This window comes from Centroberyx gerrardi, chromosome 2 (genome assembly GCF_048128805.1).
Source record: "Centroberyx gerrardi isolate f3 chromosome 2, fCenGer3.hap1.cur.20231027, whole genome shotgun sequence".
Taxonomy (NCBI): domain Eukaryota; kingdom Metazoa; phylum Chordata; class Actinopteri; order Beryciformes; family Berycidae; genus Centroberyx; species Centroberyx gerrardi.
Window position 1 is genome coordinate 9,422,676 of NC_135998.1, and position 15,369 is coordinate 9,438,044.

Sequence of the window (15,369 nt, forward strand, 5' to 3'; positions counted from 1 at the left end):
TATCTTTCACACCTTCCTTCACGTTGTCTACTTTGTCACTTCTGTGTTTTTATCTATGTCATCAGTTCTCTATTTTACCTTGACGACTCTGTCCTGGCATCGCTGGATGGTTTTGCACAGGTCGTCTTCTCCCTGGGCCTCCAAAGACTGGTGCAGCAGCTGCTCAAACGTGTAAACTGCATTGTCCATTTGCTGTCACAATTGATAAGAGGGAAAACAAGCTATGGGTTATACAATGCCACAAGGAAAGGCCGGTCGTTTTGTCCAATCACTACAAACCCTAGCTCCTATTGCGTCTGCGGTTTGTGATCTTTCTATATTTTTGGGGGGAGAAAATGTAGTACTCTGTGTGTCCACCAGGTGGAAGTATAGACTTCACAAGAGACAGAGGTGGATGGTGTGTGTTGTTGTCTTTATTATGAACCAGCAATTCAGTGTTGTTTTCCACCATCCTGGCACTGCTGAGGTTTATGCTGAATATTTGTGTATTTGTACATAAAGAAGGGCTGCGGCACCTCACCTCCCTCATGAGGATCTGAGCCCTGTGGACGAACACGGAGGGGCTGGAGACGTCAAACCTCTGCTGCAGCCCCTCCAGGTTCAGCTGCTCCACCTTCTCATAGCAGCTCTGCATCTTCACCGGGTGGAAGGCGAGCATGGACATCCTCTCCATGTGCTGAGGAGCGAGGGGAACAGACGGAAAGGTTGTGGGCGATGGTGATCAAGGGGACAGAAGCATTATGTGAGGAGAATGAGAATAGATGGCGAGAGAGAGAGAGAGAGAGAGAGAGAGAGAGAGACAGGGGGCATTTGATCTCCCACAGAGAGTGCAGTCGATTCTATCGGTCACTGAGGGCACTTGAGGACACACCTTGACTTTTAATTAAAGGCTAGTGCTAATGTGGCTAATGCTTCCAAAGCATTTAATACAGAATGAAACAGTACAGTGATTTTCTAGCATTAAATATGGGCTAGATAAATAGATAGATAGATAGATAGATAGATAGATAGATAGATAGATAGATAGATAGATAGATACAACATTTTTCCCCCTCAAGTGACCTAGTGAAATTCCAAGGAATCTTCATTTGTGACGCTAGTGTCAACACCCAAAAGGTTACAACAGTCTTGAATATGCTTTCATGTAGAGCGAGCGAACCAATCACAAGACACTCTGGAGTGTCGTATTTCATTCTGCAACTTGCTCACAGCAGCATTTGTTTGGAGCGGGAGAGCTGAAAGTTTGAAAACTGGAGTGGTGAACAAATTTTTCTGTTTTCAAAAATGTCTGGAAATTGGATGGACTTCGAGAAAAAGGGAGCTATACTACCCATGGACAAGATATGCACATTAATAACAGTTGGAGAAACTGACAGAGAGACAGAGTTTTGATTCCCAGACTCACCTCTCCCAGTTTGTCCTTGCCCCCTCCGTTGAGCGAGTTCTTGCTGATCTCCACCATCTCCCTGAAGAAAACGTCCCGGACCTCGGAGAACCCTCGGCTGGTGGGCTCCATCAGGGCCTCCAGGATGGAGCTGAGGTACGGCTGGACGCTGCCCCGCAGGAGCTGCTCCGCCTTGGGCAACACCAGCGCTGCACGAGGACGGAGGAGAGTGTACGGTTACTCACTACAGTCTGTACACAACTCTACATGCCAGAAACCCTCTGGGCCACAACATGAATCGGTCAAGAATCAAAGAAAGAAAGAACCCTGACCAAAAGGCATGATGACTTACACTTACAGGAACAGTGCCAAAAAGTCATCACGCTGTAATTATGATGTTTATGCCTTCATTTACATGGTCGGTATGTGTGTGTGGTGATGAGTAATGTTTGAGTCAATACTTTTGAGGCAACATGAAAGCTGTAGGGCTTCCATGGAAACTGTCAGATACACCGAAGCACTAGAAAAACAGTTGTGACTTCTGTGCTGCAAGTGACCGACAAAGTTCAGGTGACGCACATGACAAAATCAAACGTACGACTAGGATTACGACTCTCAAATTGTTGCCCTGCGTACACCAGTGTAACATGAACCCCCATCATTATGTGCAGTGGACTTGAAGCGTCGAAGCCTTATCTGTGGGATAAAGTTAGAATCGGCCTATACAGTGCAGGCGATGGAATGCAGTTCTTCCACTTTAGTTCAATGGGAAACAATACGCAAGAAAAGAAAAAAGAAAAAAAAGAAAAAGAGCAGCCTGTGCCAAGTCACTTTTAAATGGAAAGGTGACGGGCTCAAAGGGTGGATGCTTTGGCGCTGTATAGAAAACAGCAAATCAAAGAGAAGGAGCGAGTGAGTGACAGAGGAAAGGTTTGAGGGGGAAATGAGAGACTTAAGTGATGATAGAGAGAGAGAGAGAGGGAGGGAGAGAGAGAGAGAGAGGATGGGCCGACACAAGAGAAAGTGGTGATAAGGAAGAGGGAGAGTAAAGAAGAGCGTCAGAGGAGAGAGGCGGTTGGAAGTGTGTGTGTGTGTGTGTGTGTATGAGAAAGAGGGAGAAAGAGAGGGAGAGGGAGAGAGAGAGAGAGAGGATGGGCCGACACAAGAGAAAGTGGTGCCAAGGAAGAGGGAGAGTAAAGAAGAGCGTCAGAGGAGAGAGGAGGTTGGAAATGTGTGTGTGTGTGTGTGTGAGTGAGATAGAGAGAGGGAGAGAGAGAGACAGAGAGAGAGAGAGAGAGGAGGATGGGTCAACACAAGAAAAAGTGGTGACAAGGAAGAGGGAGAGTAAAGAGGAGTGTCAGAGGAGAGAGGAGGTTGGAAATGTGTGTGAGCGAGAGAGGGAGCGAGAGAGAGAGAGGGAGAGAGAGAGAGAGGGAGAGAGACACAGAGAGAGAGGGAGGCTCAGTTACAGTGGAGAGGCCCTGTAGTGCCAAGTGTCCAAACAGACTCAGCCGAAACACGATGCCGTCGAGTAGCGTTGTGTTATTCAATGACCAGTCCGATGGCTTCTCCGTGCCAACAGGCCCTGAACCAGAGAAACCACAGCTACCGAGTTTGTCTCACCGAGGCAAACAGTAGGCAAACAAGACGAAAGCCTCCCTTTCAGGCCGGGCTAGCTCACGTTACACAGCACACACACAGAGAGAGAGATGATATTGCATGGCATAATGTTTGGACAGGTATTCAGATGGCGTTCGGTTTAAAAATAGATTCAAATGAGCCGTCATGAAAAACAACATGTCTCGAAACCGCTGAGGGTGTGTCAGAGTGGTTTGTGGTGTTTCTGCCTGCGAGTGTGTGTCTTTCTATGGGTGGGAATATCTTTCTTTCTTTCTTTCTGTCTTTCTTTCTTTCTTTCCCCTAATGAAAAAATACTGTAATGTTCCTATAATATCCATAAAGGGACTTAAAGCGTTATAGTTTTCTGTGGTACTTAATGGTGAGTTTATAGTGACCTGATCGTACTTTCTCCTATAATATTCTATAAGATTCCTATATGGACTTGTGATTTTGCTGTGATATTGATCATAGGATTACTGTACTTTTTCATAAGTATCTATCTATCTATCTATCTATCTACTGTATCTATCTACTGTATCTATCTATCTATCATTACACTATGTCATGACATAGCTCTTTAGATAGATAGGCAAGCATCATAAAACATTCTCCGTTACTTTGTCAGCTTAGTAGTAGTTCTGAATAATAATCTCTTTATCATGCTGTCAAAATTGCCTATTTTGTTAAACTCAAACAAAACTGCTGTAAGCCCTTGTTCCTTGCTGGGTCTTTCTGTACCTCGTATCTTGCTGCTGACGTGTTCTTTGGAAGTGATCATCTGGTCCATGTCGGTGCGCAGAGCGGCGTCCAGCGGCGGCCTCTCGGCCTCACAGGCTTGGACCAAGGCGTCGTACTGACCGGTGGTCTGCGCCAACACCTGCCTGTACACCGCATCGGAGATCTGGAGCGGGGAAAACACCATGCCAAAACAAAACTTAAATGTTATAATGGCTTGTTTAATTGTATTCTAAATTCCTGTATCTGCGGACCCATACGCATTATTCTGAACAATACATTGTAATGTTTAATAGGAACTCACCAGCATCCAGTTTCTCTGTCTCTGCTGCATCTTCCCCTTCAGACGAGGACCAATCAGGTTTCTCAGCTCTGGGTGGAGGGTTTCCATCACCAGATTAGCCAGGATCTGTACACACACACACACACACATTTACACACAGAGGAGGATATAGGTTGGCAACGAATGGTCACGAGACTTTATTAGCCCTTGTCTAAGCTACATGTGTGTTGACACAACAGAGAAAATCGTCTCCGTTTAAGGAACATCAAAGGTAGCAGCAACAAACATTGCAGTCAACTTTAAGCAACAATTTCAGAGATCTTTTACTTTGAATGTGTGTGAGGAACATGAAACATGTAAGGGATTTAAACACGCAAGAATACGCATGAATGAATAGCGTGTAGAGGATGACAAAATGGTTAAAATACCCATGAATATTAAAGTCCTTAGAGAGCAAATATCTTCAGATAAATAGCCTGATAGTCTCTCTAACCTCGGCTGATAGACACTCTCAGACAAAACATGAATGAAAAACTGGATTTTGCAAGAAGGCGAATTCTCCAATCTACCTCAGGTCATCAGCGGTCTTTCCTCTCTCTCTGTCTATTCTCGAGGACAGAAACACACAGACCTACTTTATTGCAAATATTTCAAAACAGAGCAGCACAATTTCAACTATTTACATGCGGCACACACACCTCTCTTGAACTTTTCTCACCCTTCCACAAGCTTCAGTTATCTGACTTTTGCATGACAGTAATTATTAACTTATGACTGCAATAAGGAGGTAACTGGTTGTAGTGGGATCTCCCAGTACGGCTGTAAGCAGTAGAAGTACGGCTCTTTAATCTCTGCTGACAGCCGGGGTTGGACAAAGAGGTCAATCACAAAACTAACATTGTTTTGGCCCCTTTGCGGCGGTTAAAACACGCCTCGCTCTTTACACCGCCGCTGCCTTGAAGTAAAGACATTGTGTTGGTTAGATGTTAGAGGAAAGGAGAAGCAGAAGGGCCGTCACAGACAAAAGCCCTGTTTGTTCAGGGCTGCAATTTTCTGGGCGGCTAATGCAGTTTAAAGGGACCAGACGCACTAAAACATGTTTTATTTTTAGATGTTAACCGATATCTAGGTGTTGTTTTTTGAAATACAAGACAATAACAACAGACATCACCTCCACATATAATCACATATCAAATATCAAAAGTAGGTGAACGTCACTGGATGTTTTGTAGTTTCTTACTTTATTTAGACTCTACATAATCCGAATGATTTCATAGTCAGATCAAATTTATGAGTCAAGTTTTATGGAGGCAAAATAATTAACAGGTTACCATGGGACCAGGACAGGCTGACTGACTGTTGAGAAAAAAACAAAAGACAAAATTAAACAGCATTTAATGTAGCATACTAATGTAACTATGACTTTATGAAACGGAGAGTACGTATTTTTTTCACATTGGGATGTTCATTTGATTGCTTATGTCGTGGTTCTCAAAGTGAGGTCAGGGGACCCCCAGGGATCCCTGAGGGGGCTCCAGGGGGTCCCGCAGCAAAATAAGGAATAGGTTGATTTCACTATAGTTTAATTCACAAGAAATGATCCCAGTTATAGGATGTATATAACTATCCTTATCATAGGTTTTACTCTCATCACTATTATCTCCCCATGTAGAGTGTAGACAGTTAGACAGTTCAATACTAAATTAGCAACAAACATTTTCCCATATGAGGTTACTGGGACAAAGATCCACTGATTAGTCCACTGATTGGGGATCAGTGGACTAATGTTTGTCTGTTTGCGGGTCTGTGATATGAAGAACCTTTGAGTTGATGTATGATATTTACATTCTAGCTTTTTGTGCTTGTAGTTTATTCATGGTATGTCTAATTTATCTTATACAAACATATTTTGTGTTAATATTTGTGAGCACTAATTGGATGCATGTACACGTGTAACCTGTAACTCTGGTTTGTGCTCTTCTTGCATAAGCTTAATAAAAATTGAATAAATGACAATCAATTGAATGCAAATAAATGGGATGGAAATCAATTCAGGGGTGGCGCCAAAGGGGTGGCACCCCAAACCCCCCAATCATTGGCTGTTTAACTCTGATTGACTCATTGAAATTGCCTGAAATGTAAGATTGCGTTGTGTTAAGTGACCAAGGAGCCCTTTTTGACAGAAAGAAGTGCTGAAGAGTAGGACAGGTGTTGATATGTTTATTATTTTTCCAGATTTTTCACAGTCCAGTGTCTATTTTTCACTTAAATAATCATTGGACAATACAAGTCAAATGAGTCCTTCCAGTAATAGAAACTTTGTCCTCCATGTAATAATTTGTTTCTGGACGTATTTAAACATATTTATTCATACCCATGTATAGCGGCAGGTAGGAGAAATAATATCCAGTACAGTGCTAATGATCCCTACAATTCATAGTGTGAGTTGGAGTTTTAAGTTCCAGCCTCGCACACCAGTTATGTTACAGTTTCTATGGCAACGTGACGGCTGGGGGTTGTGCGTAAAGGTGTGGGCAAAAACAACCCATACCCTCCGCCCCAAGAAAAACAGAAACAAGCCTGGCGAGAAAAAAAATAAAAAAATAAAATAAAATGTGCAACCTCTCTTTCCAGTGTGGCACACATGTGTGGAAACACTGGGGCAATTGAGACGATTTGCAGCTGGACACAGAGAGGCAGGAAGAGTTAGTGCCACTGCCCTTACTATACACACACACACACACACACACGCACACACACAGTTTCCTAATGCTCAATACTCCTTTATGTAGACCTCCACAGCACCTCTACTAGGCTTTCACTAAGCTAAACTAAATATTTGGAGAAACATGTTGCTGGGTAATTAATGACCACGACAAAAGCAGAGAGACGGACAGAAGGGCCTGACAAACAAGTATAGGGGCTTTGTCAGCACAAATAACACAACAAAATTAGTGAAGCGCTAAAGAAGTAGCATTGTGTCTATATTATTGTTGCATTAGTGACCATATGGGTCTCAATGTGCGTTCTCTCGCTTTTTATGGGAGAGGATGTCACCTGAAATTAAATAAAATTTATAGCCTAAATGTGCATTTGTCCAATGAGTCCATTTGTCATTTTTGCATTCCCCTTATCCACAAAAAACAGCACTTATATTGATTAAATTAACATTTTTAAACTGGTTCGCAGGTTATTCGTTCATCTTCTTCCAACAAAAGACATCATGGGAGATGATAGCAAGCAGGGAATATCAGATTTTTAAGCCAATATAGAAGTCAGTATAAAATGTAAACTTTAAATTGCACACACACACACACACACACACACACACCTACACACACCTATACACACATACACACAGTGTAAATACAATTCTTTATATATTAAGAACCCTTCCTGAAATCAAGCCTTGAGCAATAATCTTTTTCTATCTTGCTCTCGTTTTCTAACATGCTGCATTTGTAACACACCTACTGCTCTATTCTATAACACATCCATCCCTATCTGACAAAAAGAAAAAAAAAAACACTTCCAATTCCAATACTAAAATTGAATGAATCATAAACAGGACCTGAAAAAAAGTTGATACATCATATGTAACAATGTGAACGAAAGAAAAAGTACAGCGCTTCTACATCATTCATTGTGGTCTATAAAGAAGTTTTCAGGTAATTTTCAATTCAAATTTTCAGTCAAATTTTTTTACACCATCTGTGAAAATACACTCAGTAGTCTTGGCTCCATGTTCAAAGCCATAACTCAGAGTTTTAATATGCTCTGGCTTGGCCTCGGACTCTGCTTGGCACACTCTCAGGCACTTTGCCCGCTCTACTTTTAGGTAGAACTTGAATTATGTTCTCAGTAATGTTGCCCTGCGTGTGCGAGAATGTTCTCCTAAGGCAAGGCTGGTGTTTTGTTTTTCTTCTCCATAGATGTCCATACAGTCCCTCTGTCTGGCCTGTGTGGAGCGTGGGGCGCTGTGTGAACACAAGCCAGTCTTGGACATGGCATCTTAAAATCCCTCCCTTCCCTTCCGGAAACTTCTCATTATATTTATATTTACTGATATTTTTAGAACAATCGGCATGTCACACACAGTGGAATTTAGGGATTTTCTTTGCAGATCTGTATGAGAGACGAACATGTATGTATTTCGCTGTCTTGCTAAAAGACACTTTGACGGGGATGGAAACAGTGGCTGGTTGAAGGTATTAAAGCGTAATTCCAGTCATGGTGAATGTTGAGCCCATTTTCCAGAGTGCCGTCTCTCCCTTATGAAATTCCTGTGTGTTTTTGTTGTGGTAACATGTAGCTAGAGGGATTTCTTAGCTGTCCTGCATTTTACCAATATATTCTAAATTTTGAAACATGTCTCATAGTGGATAAGAAACACGTTTTTGGTTATCATTAGGTCCGACTGACTTGTGTAGATCTTGAAGAATGAAGAAAACCTGCTTACTGTGCACCTTATTCTAATCCATTTCATTTGAACAACTTTCAGGCAGATAAAACTTTCTTCCTTAGCTAATATGCTGGAAATGAGGCGGGATATGTTGGTGGGACTTCTGATATCAAGTGTAAGCAAAGATCATGGTGAAAGTTGTGGGTGAAACTGCCTGAGCTAATCACATTAGCATTTGGAGATGTATTTGTTATTGTTTATTGTCAGAATCAACATGAAACAGCTTCCAAAAAACAGTTCCAATGTTTACATTTTCGCCTAACGTCATAGGCACGCCAACTCTTGCCCCGTGGGTCCAGCGAGGGATTTCTGAATGTGTGCATTAATTAAAAAATGTATAAATATATTTGGATAGAAACTGCTTTTCATTCACAAAATGCTTTATCAGGCAAGGCCTGGCAAAAATTGTGTAGACGCACAAATCTCCTCCATGGATTACGTTACTACACTCGGTTTGCCATCTCAGAGATTTGGGTTCGATATAATTTGGAGTTGAATGAAAGTGAATGGCATCTAGAGGCAGGGGAATAACTGACAAGGTAACTGTTTGTCTGATAACAGCATGTACAAAATCCACAGGGAGTTTTAGATGGGAGACAGAGCATATTGAAAAAATGGCTTAACGTTCACTGCGGCTTGAATTATAATTTAAACCTGTGAATTTACAGTTAAAAGACCTGCTGCCCTGTATGTTCTGGTACTACAGATATTGATATAGTAAATTGATTACATGGTGCCTGTATTAAGCTAGTCTCTATTAGTATCTCAGCTCAATCAATCACCTCAGGAGAAACAGAGACTACTTCTTGACACTTTTATTTACCAGCTTCAAAAACACTCCTGTATCAACAAAAACACGGCCCCAGGGGACAATATTTCCCCTTTTTAACTTGTAAATGGCAAACAATAGCAAGGGAACTAGAGAGAAACTCAGATAAAGAGCGGGAACTTTTAGAAGAGGAAGAAGAGAGCCATAAACACACAGCACCACTCTGACGCTCTAGGAGGGGACTGAAAGAGACTCATTCAGAGGGGAGACCCCAGTCCAGAGGAACCTGGCCAAATTGTGTGTGTATGTTCATGTGTGTGTGTGTGTGTGTGTGTGTGTGCCTGTGCATTCTGGTATGCTGAGGGGTGGGGAATTGCTGCTTACAATCTCTTAAGATCTTGTACCGTGGCGAGGGGAGGGGGGAACTGCTTATGATGTAGAGAGATTAATTTCCCTATAGCTGCATGTAGAGAAAAGGCTCTTCTCATGCAAACGGCCCTGCCTCTAGAAAACACTGCCTGAAAGACATCCATCATCATCATGGCCTCTCAAGAGGTTGAACTATGGCTGTTTCTGTCCTGAAGTGCGACCCTGACCTGAACTTTGGACAGGTACATACATAAATTGTTAGGAAATGGTTGAGGAAAATCTACAACTTGTCTCCTGCAGCACAGGTGCACAAATACAACTGAATATACTATAATATTAGAAATCCTGATTTTTTTTTTCTCCATATAGAGAGTTGACAAAATGCAATTATTGTAAGTCACTTTGGACAAAAGCGTCTGCAAATGACGTAATGTAATGTAATGTAGAGAGTGAATTAATCTTTCTATCCTCAGTGTGAAGCGAACTCCCTGGAGTGAAATACAGTGTGATTAACAGACAGGAGATCCTGACTGGGTCCCACCTGCGGGGGCGCTCCACACATCATGTCCCAGGTCCCGAAGTGTCCCTTGGCCTGCCGGTGGAGTCGCACTGCGTCGGTGAAGGCCGGGGTCTGAACTCTGCACTCCTCTGACAGACCTGTTGGGGGCGGGAGAGAGCAGAGAAGACGCTTTACAGCAGCGACGGAGACGCAGGATCCGTTTCCCCCGTGACCCTCCAAGAGCTGAGACAGTGCTCTGGTTTACAGAGGAGCAGAGCTGTGATCAAGTCAACTTTCCTCGAGTCCCAAGTCTCAAGTCAAGTGCCAAGTCTAAATGTAGATTACCAAGTCAAGTCCAAGTCAAGTCCATGTCATTAATGTCAACTCTCAAGTCTAAATGTAGAACAGCAAGTCAAGTCAGAACAAATCAAGAGTCCAGTATCAATTTAATATCTTAAAGTCTTAAAATCTCAAAATATCTAGGACTTTTCAAAGCAATCTTTTTTTAATAGGATAAAAACCTGTAAGAGCATCATGAGTTTGATTTCTATAATCAGTTTCAACTTCAATAAATTCAATCATTTCATCTAAATTCAGAAAAAAGAATTGAAATTCAGTCGTCTGGTGGAACAAATCTCATCGCTTTCAATCTAAGTCATTTACACAAACACAAGATCTTTTGTCTTTAGAAACCTTTTCAAGCCATCAAAGCACAAGTCAAAGTCAAGTCCCAAGTCACCAGAACCCAAGTCAAGTCAAGTCTCAAGTATTCTCTTCATGTATCAAGTTAAGTCTTGGACTCGAGTCTGACTCAAGTCCAAACGTCTGCAGAGGAACAAAATCATCTTATTTGCAAGCCGGCTCTGGGAAACACAACCAGATGTAAGAGCTGTGATGATTTTTGGTCATGTATGTATGGCTTCTTTATATTGAAATGACAGAATGTTCATGCGCTGCGTTGTACCTAGGAAACATAATGAAGGAGACAGTGTCAGGTGATGATAATTACATGCTTAAAATACTGTTAGCAGCTATTACAAGGAGATGATATAAAATTAGACCCTCAAACTCAGGAACAATGGCTGGATACAGTACGAGAGATTTATGTAATGGAAGAATTAACACACACAGTTCAAGAGGTCAGATTTGAGGAAAAATGGGATAGCGTTTACATCTCAACAAAATGACACTAACAACATATAGGATGATTGATTACATAATACCTTATATATACATATATGAGAGTATTGGTATACAAGATAACAAGTTTTGTTTGTTTTTTTATTATTCTGATGTGTTTGGCTTGTGACTTAATTTGTTGTCGTTTTTTGTACTGTAAAATGAAAAAAACAACAACTCAGATTGCTCTACATGGAAGCGGTGGATGTTTATTTGCTATGCTGCACGCAAAGCCCTATGGAGTAAAGTGTATGGGCATTTCAGTGGCTTTTGCAAACTCCACCACATCCAGAGTGGTTTCCATAACATCTGAGTCACCTCTGGGGACGGTCATACAAATATAAAGGTTGGCCGGTGAGTATATTTAGCAACAGTTCCTGGAGTGTGGGACAACACCGGACCCACAGCCCCTATCACACACAGCTGTGTCATCCCTCAAAACAGGAAGGTGTTGGCTAGTCGGAGCACAGATTGTGCGTGGTTGCCACGGTAACCGACCCTCCCAGCCGACAGGACAATGGAAGCGGCTGAAAAGGGACCCGGCTTTGAGCGTGCGTTTTCAGGAAGTTGGCCCTCATCATGTGGCTCTCTGTTTACGTGATGAAAATACACCGCTAGCCAAGGTCAAGAGCTGTCTCCTGGTGTAAGGATGCTGATCTCTCTCTCTCTCTCTCTCTCTCTGTCTCTCTCTGTATCTCTCGCTCTTTCTCTCTCTCTCTCTGTCCCTGTCTCTCTCTGTCTCTCTCTCTCTCTCTCTGTCTTTCTCTCCATCTCTGTCTCTGTGCCCCCCGCCTCTCTCTCTCTCTCTCTCTGTCCCTGTCTCTCTCTCCAGCTCCCTGTCTCTCTCTCTCTGTCTCTGTCTCTCTGTCTTTCTCTCTCTCTCTCTCTCTCTCTCTCGCTCTCTCTCTGTCTCTCTCTCAAGGCCGCTGCACACGGGACACTGGGTGCTGAAAGGTATACGGCCGACACAAATGCATATAACCAGGTGTGCTTTTTAGATGTATGGAAAGAAACATCCCTACAGTTTGTAAACATTTTGTTTGGCCTTAAAGGGGAATACCGCCCATTTTCAGTAGTAAAATATTTCTGTCTCTATCCTTCGGTGAGTGCTGTGATCACAGGCAAAAAATTTGAACCAGTTCTTGAACCAGAATTGCTAGCTGGGTCAGGCCACGTGCAATATTTGCAAGAATAGAGAATACTGGTAGATCTTCGTGAAATACAATTGCTTTTTCTTTTGCAAAACAAATAGCACTTGAGAATTATTTGGCTCATTTGGATGGAGACACTCAAATAAGCTCTCATTGCATTCAAATCGCCAGGTTCACCTCTTAGATCCAAACTTCCATTGACATTGCCTTGCACTGAAAAGGGGGCAAATTAGCATCTGAGGTACGTAAGCTGCTCATGTGACCGGACCCAGCTGGGCCTGGCAAGTCTGGCACTGGAACCGATTCAGACTTTTTGCCTATAATCACAGTAGGCTGCTCCCCGAAGGGTAGAGACAGACATATTTTACTGGTGAAAATCCCCGTTAAGCAATCACTGTAGAGTTCTTCCCTTTGATATACAGTAGATGACTGTTTGCTTAGTTTTGTGGCAGCAATTAGAATGATTCAATTCTTCCGCCACACAAGTGAAGCCATAATGACTCCCATTTTTAAAAGAAATTCAGCATTACACGACTCAAAATCTAACATTAGCTGCATCAAATTTTGATTTTATTCTGTTGGACTCTTTGCTGTGGCTCTGTAAGAAGTCCATCCATCCCTTCTGGGTGACAGATGGCAAATTACAAACAGGGACATCGCAATACATTCAATCTTATGACGGGCTGGAGGGCAAATGACAGTGTGCACAAACAATGCGGGGAAGTTATATTTCTGTACTCGTTTAATTTGTAATGTGGTTTAAATTTTTATTGATATTGTCGAGACATGCTTCTGTAAGCCTGATGTGTTTTCAACTGGCCTACAGCCACAATAAAAAACCTTGAAACAAAGGTAATGGAAAAAGCAAGCCGATCTTTAAGCTTTTCTGGATATTGCAGAAGTATCAAGAGAGGACAAAAACTAAATAAAGAGGTTTCCCATGCCAAATCCATATTTGATAGACTGACACAATGTAGGCAATACATAATGGATGATAAGCAAAGGTAAGGCCGAGGCATGCATGAGTGAAAAGCTGTGTTGTTTCACAGTCATGCACAAGCACCAGTGTGTGTGTGTGTGTGTGTGTGTGTTATATAGTCTGTCTATCAGGGTGTTTTGTCTGTGAGTGTAAGTGTGTGACTCAGGACAGGCTGACAAAGACAGGAAGTGACCGAGGAGCGAGGGGGGAGGGGGGTGGAGTCGGACAGGAAGCCGTCCCTGCTAACTCTGGGATGACGGACGAGGGTCGGGGTGTTCGCTTGTCTTGGCACCAGGTTTCATGAGAATGCACTGGACACAAAAGTCAGAGGCACGGTGGGAAAATAACGCCGGCCAGCAGCCACTTTGGCAGGTGACCAAGCATCATTTGGAGGTCAAACACTGTGGAAGTGTCTGAAGCAGCGGGGCGGCCTGCGGCTCAGTGACGCTGTCCCAGAACCAGAAGGTCACAAGTTCAAAACACACATCTGAAAATGTGTCCGACAGCAGCCACATGTCCTGTCAAAGTGTCCTTGAGCAGGACACTAACCTTCTACCTGCACAAAGAACAGAATCAGCTAAATGCCTAAGAATGTAAATGCATTTTGGGAAGTTGGCAGCCTGGTTCCGGACTCCTGACTCGTGTCCCGCCCACTTTTCAGATTTTCTGGAGCGATTCAGAGAGTCTGGTGTTGCTCTAGTCAACGGCTTGTTCTCGCTCGGAGAAACAAGCGAGCCAATCAGTGCCTTTGCGGGCGGGACTAAAGTTTGGACCGTTCATTGGCATTTCAGCAGAATAGATTTGTTGAAATCACCCCACAACCAACATATTGTCTTTGCAAAGATGATATTTTTGTCAAAATCGAGACAGTGAAGGAGAAGCTCCTTTAAGGGACACTCACTCTTGCTGCTGTTACAAATTAATTAAGGAAAAAGTCTGAATGTTTGGTTTGTTGTATTTGTTTCTACAATTCAGTGTTTATCATCATCATGTCTCAAAACCCAAACAGTTCAGTGTCTGGTTCCATATTCAGGTGTACTTTGTGTATTGGGCATGAGTTAATTGATGCTAGTTATGATAATTACTATAATTAGTCTACACTCCATATAAACCAGATGTGTGTCTGATTTTGTGGCGGTAGCAATATGTTTGTGCACAATACCAATTTAATTTTTAAAACGTTTTTGCACAGTAAACTGCACATGTTTATAAAAGTTTTCTCTGTGATCTGAAGCCTTTTAGTGCTCAGTGTGTGGCCAGTAGTGTTGCAGACAGACATAAAGACAGATGGGGAAAGACAGAGAGGGAAAGGATCCAATTTTAAAACTGCACAACTTTCTGTCCCCTATTCACATCCCATTGTGAGATCCCATATGAAAAAGTTGGAAGTGATTTCTAGATTCTCAGCTTGTTGCTCAGTTGGAGAGAAATTTCCACTTGATGGCAACAGAAAATAGGAAAAGGGAAAGTAATTAAATTGTAAACCACCGCTCATTCTCCATGTGTCTGAACAAAGCTGGATCAAGGAACAGATTACAACCAGTGCTGAGGCTGACATTAGTCGGTTCTGTCCACTGTGTGTGTGTGTATGTGTGTACTCTGTGTATAAATAGAACATGTGGTAGCATTTACCACGGTCTCTTTATTTGAGGCATTTCCCTCTCTGCCTCGCTCTGCGCTGCGCTGTGGTTGGTGGGATTTTAGCAACAGCCAGGGACGAGTTCCCAGGCCTTCACTTCCACAAGTCTGTGTGTATTTGATTTTAATTAGATTTATTTGACATTAAAATCGCATTAAGCATAAATAAAATCACTGAGGATGTCAGAATATGGCCGTAGATTTATGGTCAGAGACTTCATCTTAGCTCCGCCTGCCTTCACCACGTCAAAGCCAATTCTGATCCCTTCTTTCTTCTTCCTAACCCTCTCACGACTCCTGC

The 15,369-nt window shown here is 42.6% G+C and overlaps 1 protein-coding gene across 1 annotated transcript in view; it reads right to left on the reverse strand.

The window, feature by feature from the left end:
* Positions 1-15,369, reverse strand: part of niban2a (niban apoptosis regulator 2a) — a 38,732-nt gene that overhangs the window by 6,033 nt on the left and 17,330 nt on the right. Inside the window, exons 6-11 of the mRNA XM_071909678.2 lie at positions 10,164-10,279; positions 4,044-4,148; positions 3,743-3,905; positions 1,406-1,593; positions 521-676; positions 79-192 (exon numbers count right to left, since the gene is read on the reverse strand). Coding sequence (XP_071765779.2) covers positions 79-192; positions 521-676; positions 1,406-1,593; positions 3,743-3,905; positions 4,044-4,148; positions 10,164-10,279 — 842 coding nt within the window. The remainder of the gene's footprint in view (positions 1-78; positions 193-520; positions 677-1,405; positions 1,594-3,742; positions 3,906-4,043; positions 4,149-10,163; positions 10,280-15,369) is intronic.